This window comes from Ctenocephalides felis, unplaced genomic scaffold, assembly GCF_003426905.1.
Source record: "Ctenocephalides felis isolate EL2017-DRISC unplaced genomic scaffold, ASM342690v1 CF-g0.4_SCAFFOLD_01886, whole genome shotgun sequence".
NCBI classification, from domain to species: Eukaryota; Metazoa; Arthropoda; class Insecta; order Siphonaptera; family Pulicidae; genus Ctenocephalides; species Ctenocephalides felis.
The window spans coordinates 147,941,149-147,955,130 of NW_020538040.1; the positions used below are offsets into that span (position 1 = coordinate 147,941,149).

General features: G+C 33.0%; 3 protein-coding genes across 3 annotated transcripts; 2 read left to right on the forward strand and 1 right to left on the reverse strand.

The window, feature by feature from the left end:
* Positions 1-8,780: 8,780 nt before the first annotated feature.
* Positions 8,781-10,492, forward strand: LOC113378322 (small lysine-rich protein 1). Its single transcript, XM_026618856.1, has 3 exons — positions 8,781-8,817; positions 8,878-9,110; positions 10,424-10,492. The coding sequence occupies exons 2-3, from the start codon at positions 8,937-8,939 to the stop codon at positions 10,490-10,492; spliced, it is 243 nt and encodes an 80-aa protein (XP_026474641.1). The 5' UTR covers positions 8,781-8,817; positions 8,878-8,936.
* Positions 10,493-10,845: 353 nt separating this feature from the next.
* Positions 10,846-12,233, reverse strand: LOC113378100 (mitochondrial import inner membrane translocase subunit Tim13). The gene is made up of 3 exons (XM_026618620.1): positions 12,056-12,233; positions 11,762-11,830; positions 10,846-11,178 (listed from the first exon to the last, which is right to left on the reverse strand). Exons 1-3 carry the CDS (start codon positions 12,158-12,160, stop codon positions 11,080-11,082), a joined length of 273 nt encoding a protein of 90 aa, XP_026474405.1. The 5' UTR covers positions 12,161-12,233; the 3' UTR covers positions 10,846-11,079.
* Positions 12,234-12,739: 506 nt separating this feature from the next.
* On the forward strand, positions 12,740-13,965 carry LOC113376047 (mitotic spindle assembly checkpoint protein MAD2B). Its single transcript, XM_026615977.1, has 3 exons — positions 12,740-13,026; positions 13,436-13,604; positions 13,825-13,965. The coding sequence occupies exons 1-3, from the start codon at positions 12,740-12,742 to the stop codon at positions 13,933-13,935; spliced, it is 567 nt and encodes a 188-aa protein (XP_026471762.1). The 3' UTR covers positions 13,936-13,965.
* The last annotated feature ends 17 nt before the right edge of the window (positions 13,966-13,982 follow it).

A 13,982-nucleotide genomic window follows, 5' to 3' on the forward strand; every position in this document is an offset into this window, starting at 1 on the left:
ACTCCGGTCGGATATGACTCCGCTCGGATATAACTACAGTCGGATATGACTCCAGCCGTATATGACTCCAGCCGGATATGACTCCAGCCGGATATGACTCCAGCCGGATATGACTTCTGCCGGATATGACTCCGCTCGGATATAACTCCGGTCGAATATGACTCCGATCGGATATGACTCCGCTCGGATATAACACCGGTCGGATATAACTCCGGTCGGATATGACTCCCGCCGGATATGACTCCAGCCGGATATGACTCCAGCCGGATATGACTCCAGCCGGATATGACTCCGGCGGGACATAACTCCGCTCAGATATGACTCCGCCCGGATATGACTCCGCCCGGATATGACTCCGGTCGGATATAACTCCGGTCGGATATGACTCCGGTCGGATATGACTCCGGTCGGATATGACTCCAGCCGGATATGATTCCGGTCGGATATGACTCCAGCCGGATATGACTCCGGTCAGATATGACTCCGCTCGGATATAACTCCAGTCGGATATGACTCCGGTCGGATATGACTCCAGCCGGATATGACTTCGGTCGGATATGACTCCAGCCGGATATGACTTCAGCCGGATATGACTCCGGTCGGATATGATTCCGGTCGGATATGATTCCGGTCGGATATGACTCCAGCCGGATATGACTCCGCTCGGATATAACTCCAAGCGGGTGACTCCAGCCGGATATGACTTCAGCCGGATATGACTCTGGTCGGATATGACTCCGGTCGGATATGACTCCGGTCGGATATGACTCCGGTCGGATATGACTCCAGCAGGATATGACTCCGCTCGGATATGACTCCGCTCGGATATAACTCCGCTCGGATATGACTCCGGCGGGATATGACTCCGGCGGGATATGACTCCGGCGGGATATGACACCGGTCGGATATGACTCCGGTCGGATATGACTCCGGTCGGATATAACTTCATCCGGATATGACTCCGCCCGGATATAACTCCATCCGGATATGACTCCGCTCGGATACGACACCGCCCGGATATGACTCCGCTCGGATATAACTCCGCTCGTATATGACTCCGCTCGGATATGACTCCGCTCGGATATGACTCCGGACGGATATAACTCCGCTCGGATATGACTCCGGCGGAATATGATTCCGCTCGGATATGACTCCGGTCGGATATGACTCCAACCGGATATGATTCCGGTCGGATATGACTCCGGTCGGATATAACTTCATCCGGATATAACTCCGCTCGGATATGACTCCAACCGGATATGATTCCGGTCGGATATGACTCCGGTCGGATATGACTGCGGTCGGATATGACTCCGGTCGGATATGACTCCAGCCGGATATGACTCCGCCCGGATATTACTCCAGCCGGTTATGACTCCAGCCGGATAAGACTCCAGCCGGATTCGACTCCAGCCGGAAATAACTCCGGTCGAATTTGACTCCGCCCGGATATAACTCCGCCCGGTGATGACTCCGCTCGGATATAACTCCACCCGGATATGACTCCGTCCGGATATGATTCCGTCCGGATATAACTCCATTGGGATATGACTCGGCTCGGATATGACTCCGGTCGGATATGACTCCGCTCGGATATGATCCGCTTCGTGTAAAAATTGGTGTAAAATAAATGCACATGATATATGACTATACCCCTCCCTACCCAGACGGAGATATTTTGTGATATTTTATGATTTTATGATATTAAATTAGGTCAAGATTTTTACTCACTATCAGTAACTACAGATACTACAGATGGAATTAATTCAAAACGAACTAATTTTTATTGTATCCTTAAATAGTACAAGGTTTATTGGCACTAAGTGCGGCTTTTACTCTTATGTTCGATTACTTCAAATGATTATTTAGGTTTGTTGAGGTAGTCTAGATGTGAAACACATTTGTGTTTGTGTATACACATATTGTATAGTAAGAAATTCAATTCAATTAGTTGAAAATACTTTGTTGATGGGTCATGTAGTTTTCGTATATCAAAACAAGCATTTTAATCATAGTTTGCATTTTTATTTCTACAAAGGGAAAAACGATTCTCCCAAAGGTTAGGTGCTGTTTATGGTATCATAAAAGCCACAAGAGAAATGGTTAGGAAAATGTCATTCTGGTGTTTTTTCACTCAATGCTGCTCTGATTGTCCAGTTAAAGTTTCGGACAACCCAATTAAAGAAATAATCGATTCGGCTAATAGAAACAATTTGACTTTGTTTAAAAATTATTGGGGTTTGGTTTAAAAAAATTCCACATCCACCAAATATTCCTGATCACAAACCATCAGATTAAAACTCTTTAAATTTGAAAGAATTTAAAAAAAAAATATCGTGTCAAATTGTGCATAAGTCAGTTTTTGATAATAAAAACTAGAAGTTTTATAAACTTGGGACAATGATGCTTCTTGGAAGATAACAAAAGGTCATCGATCAAAATGGTATACAGAACAAAGTTTTTTTTAATTCCACACAAAAATTGTCTTCGATTTTATAACAAAAATGCGCACTTACTTAGTTGCCAACTATGGGTGCATTCGACTTGGACGCTTACGCGCTGTGAGCGCGCCGTGAGCGCGCCGTGAGCGCGCCGTGAGCGCGCTTTCATCGTTCGACTTGGCGCTGTGAGTGTCACATAAGCACGCTCGTAGCATCATCGTAGGATAGCACATATTTTGCGCTCACATACGCTCACGCCACAGAGGTAGGGCAGCGTGAGCGTGAGCGTCAGTTGTTTTTACTATCTGTCATTTCATATATTTATTAATTGTCAAATTCTTTATAATTCCGCAAAAATGGCAAGCTGTAGATCACAATTATTTTTTAATATTAATATTAATATTGATTAATTTTAAATTTAATTAATTTTAAATAATTTTAAATTTTAATTTTAATATTACTATTAATTAAGCATAAGCTAACCAAATTTCATTCATTTATTAACTTCCCGAAGGAGAAGTTTATGTTTTCATAAAAAAATCCGAATTGCTAATTTTATGTTTTCTCGACGTTTCAAGCCATTCTGAATCGAATGAGACCAACTTTGGAAAAAGTATGTGTGTGTGTGTGTGTGTGTGTGTGTATGTGTGTGTGTGCGTGTATGTGAACAAATTTTTTGTCGTAAATCGACGTTTTCTCGAAAACGGCTGGACCGATTTCAAAAATTTAAAAGCCACTCGATGTATTTCCATGAGGACTATTGTTTGTTAATTTTGTGCGACGATCGGCCAAGCCGTTTCTTTATAAATCGCAGAAAAGTGAAAAATTTTTCGTCTACGTTTTAGCCCGCAATTCTGAATCGATTTCGAAAATTCAAAAACCGTTCGAAAGATATTGGTTGGGAATCGTGCTGATTAGTTTTTGGTAGAGATCGGCCGGGCCGTTTTCTTGTAATTAAGTTTTCAAAAAAAAAATTTCGACGATTTTTATGATTATTTTTTTGACGGTAGATACCATAGTTTTCTGGATCATACTAAAATATTACGGCCCTACGACAAATGGTTTAGCTTTAAAAATTCGTCAAAGTTTGCAAAAATTAGTATGATCTTTTTGGCATTTGTCAAAATTAGAACTTTCATCGACGTTTGCTCAAAAACGGCCGGACCGATTTCAGATATTTAAAAAGCATTTAATGTATCTAGATGAGTATTATCGTTTCTCAGTTTTGTGCGACAATTGGCCGAGCCGTTTCTTTGTAATTTGGAAAAAAAGTGTTAAACCTTTCGTCCACATTTAAGCTTATACTACCAAACCGATTTCAAAAAATCAAAAACTGTTCGAAAGATATTAGTTGGGAATGGTACTGATTAATTTTAGGTGAAAATCTACCGAGCCGTTTTCTTGTAATTAACTGTTGAAAAAGTGTTAAACTTTTCGTCCACATTTAAGCTCATCCTACCGAACCGATTTTAAAAAATCAAAAACTGTTCGAAAGATATTAGTTGGGAATGGTACTGATTAATTTTAGGTGAAAATCTACCGAGCCGTTTTCTTGTAATTAACTGTTGAAAAAAAGTGTTAAACTTTTCGTCCACATTTAAGTTCATCCTACCAAACCGATTTTAAAAAATCAAAAACTGTTCGAAAGATATTAGTTGGGAATGGTACTGATTAATTTTAGGTGAAAATCTATCGAACCGTTTTCTTGTAATGAACTGTTGAAAAAAAGATTTAAGCCGATTTTCATGAAACTTTTTTTGGCGATATACATCATGGTCTTATAGAACTTGCTGTAATATTACGGCCTTACGACAAGTAGTTTAATTTTAAAAAATTGTCAAACTTTGCTAAAATTATTATCGTTTTTCTTAAAGTAGGATTGATAAAGTATATTATTTACACTTTTTTTTTGAATAAGTCGATTATTTACGCATATCGGGAAGTTCATGTAACTTGCCTCAAGGCTAAATACCAAACCAACTAGTTAATTGTTAAATTCTTTATAATCCCGCAAAAATGCCAAGTTGTATATCACATTTATTTTTTAGTATTAATATCAATATTAAATAAATTAATTTTAAATTCAATTAATTTTAAATAATTTTAAATTTTAATATTACTATTAATTAAGCATAAGCTAACCAAATTTATTTATTAATTGTTAAATTCTTTATAATCCCGCTGATTGATCCAGAAAGTAATAAAATTTACACAATTACCGTTACCGCCAGTTGCCGCCATTTTGATGCTTATTGACGCTCACAGTATCCAAAACGAACGGAATTTAGTTATCGATTCTGAGCGCTTATCGGCCAAGTCGAACGCTAAAAATTCGTGCTTATAAAGGTGCGTCCACACCTAACGAACGAACACGAACGAACATAAAAGAACGTACCAGAACGAATGGCAACAGCATAGTGTGGCGCCACGACGATCACGAACGAACATAAACAAACATGGCGAGCAATGTTCCGCAACTTGTCGGTACATCAAAGGGAATTGTTCGTTCATGTTTGAACTCGTATGTGCAGTGTGGACGTCTCAACGAACGCAAACGAACATTTTTGTTTTAATAATTTTAATAAATTAATAATAATTTTTTTAATAATTTAATAATAATGTTAATAATTTTAATGTTTGAAAATTTTAATAATATTTACTTTTAATTATTGTGTACAGTTTGAAAATTTTGAATAAATCATGAAATGGTCAAATGACGTAATTTCATCATTCATAAATGAAATAGAAAAGTTTCCTATAATATGGGAGACTAAAGACCCTTTTTATAAAATTATTAGAAAAAAAAACGATGCTTGGGAAAGTGTAGGCAAAACGTTTGGGATGTCAGAAGCTGCAGTAAAGAAGAAATTGCAGTCATAGATAAAAGAAGAGTATGATTGCAGTCTTTACAAGTAAATAATAAACTTGTTATCATACATAGACATTCAACATATATGTTGAGGATGAGAGTATGAAAATTGAGTATAGTTAGCTCAAGCCTGGAATGTTCAGCTTGCTCCGAATATGAATGCTGAGGAAAGAAAACGACTCAAAATATAAATATTAAATACAATAACTGAGTGAAATTAATTGAATAATTTATTTACAGTATATTTACAAAATATACACGAAGAAAAATTACACAAAAACCAGTGAAAATGCCGTATGATTAAAGCTTACATCCATATCAATAATAAAACTGACGTTTCACGGAACATCTACGAACAACGAAAATTCAAGCGCTCACTGCTTTTAAGCGCTTGTTCAAGTTCGTTCGGAATTTTTCGCGTTCGTTCGTGTTCCTGTTCGTTCTTCTTTGTATTTTCTTGTTCGACATGTTCGTTCGTGTTCGTTCGTTAGGTGTGGACGCACCTTAAGCGTGAGCGCTCACAGCGCGTAAGCGTCCAAGTCGAACGCACCCTATAACTACCAATTTCTAATAAAAATAAAATGCGTACTTAGTTGCCAACCTGATAACTACAAATTTCATTTCCAGTTAAAAGAAAAAAGATTTAGAAAAAAAGATATATAAAAAATAGATATAATTCCGTTCTGAGTTAAGAAAATATTACCTAGCTAAGTAGAAATAGCTTCATGAAAAAACTGAAACCAAAAGTAATCATAAGTACAAAAAATTGCTATATATTATTTATAAAAAAGAAATAGACTTGAAATAACACAACGTGGAGACTTAGGTTTAAAACTCAGTAATAAAATTAAATTAGTTTGAAGGTTCCGCTTTTTTGGCTTATTCCGAAATTTTACTTATGATGTTTAATAACAATTTAATTGCGATTTCATCTTAAAAGTTAGCATTCATATTTTTTCAAGAACAAAAAAAATTGTATGGGGGGGAGGGGCATAACGTTTTTTTAAACCCTGAGGTGGGGCGGGGCCCAAAAAAGGTTGGGAATCACTGCTCTAGACTCTCTATAATATTCCCTTAAACCAATGGGTAGATTTAATGACTTTACAAATAATTTATGATTAATATGATATTAATGTTGAGCAAAAATATATTATACTTATCAACTTCCCGTAGAGTAGTTATAGTAATGGACCGAAAATCGAAAATAAAAATTTTTCCATATCTTCACGTTTTGAAGGTTTCTGAACATTTTGGCATACTTCAGAAAAAAATTGATTGTGTGTGTGTGTGTTTTGTGTGTCTGCATTTTTTCGTTCACGTTTTCAGGCGTACGGATCAACTGATTTGAATGGTTCAATAAATATTCCTATTGATAGGGAGATGTCCTGATTAGTTTTTGGCAAAGGCAGGTCCAACCGCTACTGAGATACAGAGCAAAGAGTGCCAATAGAATGGTATAGAGCAGAGGTGGGAAACCTTTTTGCCATTAGAGGCCACACTTAAATTAGGCAGCAATAAAAGAGGCCGCATAAGCTGATTAACCTAAAAAAGTGACTTTTGTGAAATTATTATAGTTTTTTTTATTTTATTATTGCTTTATACAGAAAAAAAATAAATAAAATACTTCAAAATTTTAAAAAATATCGAGATGTAAAGTTTCTGGGTGTCGAAGGAAATCGAACGAAATTTCATTCACTTTTCTTGAAGATTGGAAAAAAAAAGTTGGTAATTTTCAAACGTATGTAATGAGATAAAATCGACTTCGTTTCGATAAAATCGAATTTTAGTTCGTTTTAATTTCATTTAAACATTAATTTTTTATATAAAAATGATATTTATTTTGAATTTGATTTTCATATTCTTATTATTACATAATTATTTGAAATTAAAAAAATATATGTTATACCATTGAATTCACTGATAGATTTTTATTTTGCAAACTAAGGTGTTAACGGTTAATTTAGGGAATTTCAGGCTTTGGAAAAACCAGATTAAATTCATTTGTGAACTTTCGGTATGAATATTGCTGCTTGTTATGATTCATGACAATAGTTATCATAACAAAAAAAAAGGATTAATGCATTAAACGCAACGTTACCTCATTCCAAAAGTAATATACCTAGACGCTATTGACAGACATTTAAGAATATGATTTAAAAAATATTATTAATAAATGATGTACCTACTCCATTTAGAGAATAGTAAAGTTTACCCATGAAAATAAGCGTATTATTTGATAATATAACAATAATGAACGTGAAAGAAATATATTAATTAAAATATGTATTTATTATGCACAAAATATATTGTTAATTTATATTTTGCATTTCAAATATATACGGGCACATATTTCGCCTACGGCAATTTTTAAAAATATATTTTTGTATTTTATGAAAAAAGGTATAGTTTTGTGCCATTTTATAACTACTTATGGTATCATAAAGTTGCTAATATATCTAGGTAAAATCTGGTTGCTTCGATCTCCGCCAAAGCTGCGAATTTGCTTTTGGTTGGGAGAAGTATAAATTTTTATCATTTTACTACGGATACGCATAAAAATCTTCAACTTGGGTGCTAACGATTTTTTTGCACTGTTAATTTTTTTTATAATACTTCTTGAATCATATAAAAGGCGATGTCTTGCGAAATCGAAAATATTGCTTATATTAAATAATATTAATATAATATATTACATCTCTATCTTGTATCTGCCTAAGAGTCTGTGTTTCAGGCTAGCAATCTAATGTCATGTTAAAATATGACTGTTTTTGGTGGGATTTTTCACGGAACTGGTACGTTGATGTACAATAGTTGTATGAAAGTAACTCTGCTATTTTGTACTAGACGGCATGGGGCCGCACAAGAACCTCCCGGAGGCCGCAGGTTCCCCACCTATACTATAGAGTGAAATAGAAATCGAGGTTTTGATAGAACGAAGCATCCGATTTGAATGAAAAACATTCAGTTCGTAATGATGGGGAGAAGTGGTGATTAGTTTTTGGCAAAGGCAGGTCTAACCGTTCCAAAGATACGGAGCTAGTTGTACAAAAAATAGCAGTTTTTGAGAGAACTAAGAATTTAAATGATTCAAAAAACTTTCTGCTTTTGTTGACGAAACATTTGCTTTTGGAAAAAAAAAATTTTTTTCGAAAAAAAATTTTTTATATAGAAAATAATTCAGATTTTAATTTTAATTCTTGCTAAAGTTCTATAGCTCACTTATATAAATATTTGACAATGCTACAGTATTTATTTATAATAATCTATTTGAAAACATTGACTATTCGTCGAACATTTCGTTACGGCATGGAAAGTTCCAGCAATTTGCCTTAAGGCACGATGCCATACACCACTAGTTTTATAACATGATGGTCATGGCATACAAACTATTGGTACCACAAATAAAACAAATCGATTTTATCAGTATCTGTGGTAACTAGATACGCGTATATTTAATCAATAAAAGAGTTGTTTCCAACATTTGTGAAAACACGCAAAATGCCTCAGGTAAATTATGTAGCTACTAATATAAATATGTTAATTCAATGTTTGATTTTTTTGTTACAGCTACATATTAATTTTTTTCCAAAATAAGAGACTAATACTAATTTTTACTGCGATTAAAAATGGCTGGAAAAAAATCTAAAGGTGGCAATGGTAAGAAAAAAGCATCGAAAGGATCCAAGAGATCGGGGGCCAGAAGAAGCGAAGGAGGCTCCCGTTCAAAATCCCGATGCCAAATGGACATATTCAACGAAGTTGCAATGGAGAACGCTTATTACTTATGCCATAATATACAGGTAATTAAGTCTGATTTACGGTGCAAAAAATTCAAAGCCATCCATTTAGTTATATACAGTGGTACCCCGACTTACGAGCGACCGACATACAATTGTTTCGAGATACAAGGCACCAAAGGAGCAAATCGTTGCATCAATATAGTCCAGTCATTATAGTAAGTTAACCTCGGAAGTCGAGATACCCAGCTGTAAGTCTGTAAATACTTGTATATTGACACTAAAAAGTTGTCTCAAAACCTACATATTGTAGGGTGTGCCTATGTAGGTTTTGAGACAACTTTTTAGTGTCAATATACAAGTGTTTACAGACTTACAGCTGGATATCTCGAATTCCGAGATTGTTACTTAATTTAAGCTATGACTGGACTAATATACAAGCAAAATTCAATATACAAGCTATCAGCGAGCAAGAGTTTTCCATAAAAATGTTAATAGCAAAATGAAAATATAAAAAAATTCGTTAGTTGCTCGTATCTCAAAGAAATTGTTTCTATATAAGTACATTGAAATGCCATTAAATAGTTTCAGTAAAAGTTTAAATACAGTAGGTACATATCTATTATGTGTTACGCTCCATAATTTCACACTTTAATTCAATGTTGTTAAAGTAAATAATAATTTGCACAAATAGCAAAAAAAAAACGCAAATCCAACATATATAATGATACAATCACTATTAATGTATAGTTTACATTTATATCACTAGAATAATCCTCAATATATTCACATCGGTAAAATGTTACTACACAATATTAATATATAAATGAAAAGTCTAACTATAAAATAATTGACTGTCATAAAACAGACAAAATATCTATTATCAACTCTGAAGTCTCTCGTAAGCCGAAGTACCAGCGCATTTAAAAAAAAAAAAAAATTAATAATTTTACCATCTTTACCATTCTCAATGAAGCTTTGCCACTCACCTTATTATTCATACAAAATAATTCTGAATCACCTTTCTTCAGAACTCTTTCTATACTTCGCTTAGCATCCACAATTCACACTATCTTGAAGAAATATCTCATCTCAAATTTTTAGTGAAGCCTGTTTTTGATAAGGTACTGATTTCATTTTGAATGGCTTCAAGATTTTTTGAAACATAAATGTAAGTCCACAAAGTATATATCATAATTATCCAGTTCAATTCTAATTTAGAATCTAAGTTAGAAAGCCCCAATTTTTTTTCCTCATTGACACAAACATCTAGCCTTTCATCTATTTTTTCCTCAATTGTGTAATAGCCACTTCTTTGATAATCAATTTCATATGTCTGCATTTTTATATTTAACATAATATATTGTGTTTTACAGGATGTTTTGAAAACAAGAGGCTTCCCGTGGCCTGAAGCACAGAAGAAAAAGAAAAAGGGTAAAAAATAGGCATGAAAATAATGTGTTAGTTGCAATATAATTGTGGGAAGATATTACATCCCCTATATTATGTTATAGCAATAATGATATTATTAACCATAAAAGTCTGCTTAAAATTTTATTTATAATGCATTGGTGTTTTGCATTATATGCTCTGTAAATTATTGATGCAAGTTTTTGCAAATACATGCTTCGATCACAAAATCAGAGTAAATTGTTACAAATAAATAATGACCACAACACTAATGTTATAACTATAATAAAATATTGTTTCATTTATAAAATCATTTATTACTATGAAATGTGAAAGCCTTTAAATCGTTATCTGTAAAATTATGTACAATAATATCATAATGCGCATCAGGGCAGTGAATTTTAAGTTAATTGTATTTAAACAGTCACAGAAAGATTCCTAGTATAAAACAAGATGTTTTAATGGATTTAAAATTCATGTCACACACTCATTTTAATAATACATATATTTATAAACGCTGGCCGACTGGAATATAATTGTTACTAGTAAATAGTACAATGTAAACAATGCAAATTTTCGTATCACTAAAATTTCAACAACTATTTATATTTGAGGGCATGTTCTACATGTTATTGCGTTCCCTTTGAATTCTTGAAGTATATGTCCGGGATACTAAATTCCATGAGTCCATGTAACGATCCATACACATTGCAACACATTTCTGAAAAATTACATCATAACTAATAACAGGACACAAAGTTAAAACGACAAAAATAGAATATTCACAAAAATATGCTCTTTTTCTAAACATCTTGCATGTAATACAAAAATATTGAAAGACAATAAATAAATAAATACAAATACATTACAACATGTCAAATAAATGCAATTACTATGTATCATGAAAATCTTACTGATTGTCAATGGCAAATAACAGGAAACTTATTAGACTTTTGAGATTAATAGCATATTTCTGTAATCATATAAAACATGCCAGAAACTACTTTTTATACGAGAAGTAATGAATTCAAAAAAACGATTTAGGCAAAAGCATTTCTTGTTCAAATACTGCAAACGCAATACGCTTCAGTTAAAATTTCCACCAAATCATGTATATATCGAAATACATCTGCTTATGAACAAAAAATCCAAAAAAGAAACAATTATTAAACCAATGGTAAACATTATAAATCCTCGTAAACATTTAACAACTAGTAACAATTATGGAATTAAAAATTCAGTGTCATTTCAGAAGTTATTAGAAACTGATAAGTTATAATATTAGATTATGAAATTCTGCTTACCTGTTCAGCATTATCTAAGACTGTTCCTGGCTTGTAAATACATTTTCTAAAGCATTTCTCTGTCATTTTCTGCAACAATTACGCATGAACATAATAAATAAACCAATAAAATAACCTAAAAACCGCTAGTCACAATTATGTAACTTTTAAATCAAATAAATCCAAGCAAATATATGGGTAAAAATAGATATATCAACACATCATTGATATATATTACTATTAAATTCTTAGAATACTGTAAGAGTTATGTGCTAAAAATCAAAATTTAGATGAAGTAATATAGTGCACAATTACCGTGAGCAATTCTTGTGCATTTGCAACGGCAATTTGTTGTTTAACTTGTTCCATTAACTCATCTCGTTGGGCACTTGTTAAATGTCCTGTAGGTAACGCGTCCATTGTTTATGAGATTTTAAATTTAAAATAAATAGTTTCTTTTGAACACGAACACCGAAGTTGTCTTTTTGTTACACGCGAAAAAGGGGCACTGCACTAGTAAACAAGGGTTGCCAGAATAGGAAACAAATGAATAAAAGGTGCCGCACGCATGGATGTTTTTTTACTCGTCGCATGCACTTGTTCATTTACAGCTTCTCATTAACATATATTTTAATTGATTTTCATCAATTAGTAATTTGCTTTATGTTATTAATATCGGGCGTATCTGTGACGTCAAACAAAAACATGTTATTAAAATCTTTTCTTTAAAGTTCAAGAATAAATAAAATACATAACATTACGAGTTACCAACAAAATCGTTCGAAATCTAGAACTGCCCGCCGCCTAAGTGCATTTATGTCATATTGAATTGTTCTTTTTCGTGTTTATTTGCTTAACCTTAAATTTAAGCCGGTAAATTTTATTTCGGATTACCTTTATTTTACTGTTATCATGATAAAAGTTAGTAATATTTGTAGGAATATGTAATATTTAATTGAAACTCAATCGCATTCTTGTAAGTTATGTGATTTCACAGATATGCGCAATTCAATTTTAATAGAGTTTCTTGAGGTTGCAATACATAACATTTTATATCATTCAAACTTATATCCTGAAAACGTTTTTACTCGTAAACAAAAGTATGCCATTTCAATACAAACATGCAAGCATCCAAAAGTAAATGATTACATTAAGCAGTGTATGAATAGCAGTAAACATTTACTTCAATCAAAATATCTACATAAAGTCTTGTTGAAGTTTTTTGACAACGGTGAACTAATGTGCCAATTTGCATTTGTAGTTAAGGAATGTGATACCTCAATAAGGTCAATTATGCAATACAGTAGAACCTCGATTAACCGGACTAATTGTTGTCGATAGGCATCCGGATAATTGAAAATCCAGATAATCCAATGTATGGAAAATAATGATGTGTATTTATCAAAAATAACAAATACATACATAGATATCAACGAAAATCAATGTTTAATGAGAAATTAACATTTCCTTATGTATGTACATATATATTTTCTTAGATTATATTACATACATATACTAGACTGCAGCATAAATCATGCAAAAAATCGAATTGTAGATATGTGCATACATATAACTCTGTCGCGGTTGGTAGTTTGGATAATCGCAAATCCGTATAACCGAGGTCCGGATAATCGAGCTCCTACTGTACATTTTTTTTTACAATAGGTCAAAAATTCCATTTTCGAATTATTTCAGTGACCCCTATTTTTTTAAGGCTGAGAGTCAATTTAGAGAATTTCTGTTGAAGATGCCTTCTATTCAAACTTACTTTAAAAATCCATTATCAGGAGAAGCACATTTTGAAATTGCTTTAGAAACTACTGAAAGAGGATATACAGAAATTACACATAATCATGAATTTCAGGTTATAATACAAGCTTTCTACTTTCACTATCTTTTAAATTATAAGGATTAGTTACAAGTATACTTGAATAAAATTATAAAATTAAATATTAGTGCCTTTCCATAAAGAACATGTTCATTTTTTTTTAAATTGCAATAAAAATATGAAAATTGCATAGCTTTGTTTTTCAAATTTTGGTTTTTGATAAGTAATGTAATATTAAAAAAAAATCTTGTTCCAGGATTTCAAATTTCTACGAACTGAAGATACTGATTCAAAGCAAGTAGCAATTGTTCCAATATCTACCGACTTTCCTGTTGGAATCCATGTTTATGCTGAGATGCCAAATTGAAATTATATAATTCTAATATTATCATAATTATTCTAAATATATTATGA

Excerpts from the sequence above, each read along its gene's own strand:
- LOC113376047 (XM_026615977.1), top strand. The coding sequence starts at position 12,740 with ATGCGCAATTCAATTTTAATAGAGTTTCTTGAGGTTGCAATACATAAC. Across the intron at positions 13,027-13,435 it reads GAATGTGATACCTCAATAAG|TGACCCCTATTTTTTTAAGG; the intron begins GTCAATTATGCA and ends GAATTATTTCAG. Across the intron at positions 13,605-13,824 it reads CACATAATCATGAATTTCAG|GATTTCAAATTTCTACGAAC; the intron begins GTTATAATACAA and ends ATCTTGTTCCAG.
- LOC113378100 (XM_026618620.1), bottom strand. The coding sequence starts at position 12,160 with ATGGACGCGTTACCTACAGGACATTTAACAAGTGCCCAACGAGATGAG. Across the intron at positions 11,831-12,055 it reads ATGCACAAGAATTGCTCACG|AAAATGACAGAGAAATGCTT; the intron begins GTAATTGTGCAC and ends TAATTGTTGCAG. Across the intron at positions 11,179-11,761 it reads TCTTAGATAATGCTGAACAG|AAATGTGTTGCAATGTGTAT; the intron begins GTAAGCAGAATT and ends GTAATTTTTCAG.
- LOC113378322 (XM_026618856.1), top strand. The coding sequence starts at position 8,937 with ATGGCTGGAAAAAAATCTAAAGGTGGCAATGGTAAGAAAAAAGCATCG. Across the intron at positions 9,111-10,423 it reads ACTTATGCCATAATATACAG|GATGTTTTGAAAACAAGAGG; the intron begins GTAATTAAGTCT and ends TGTGTTTTACAG.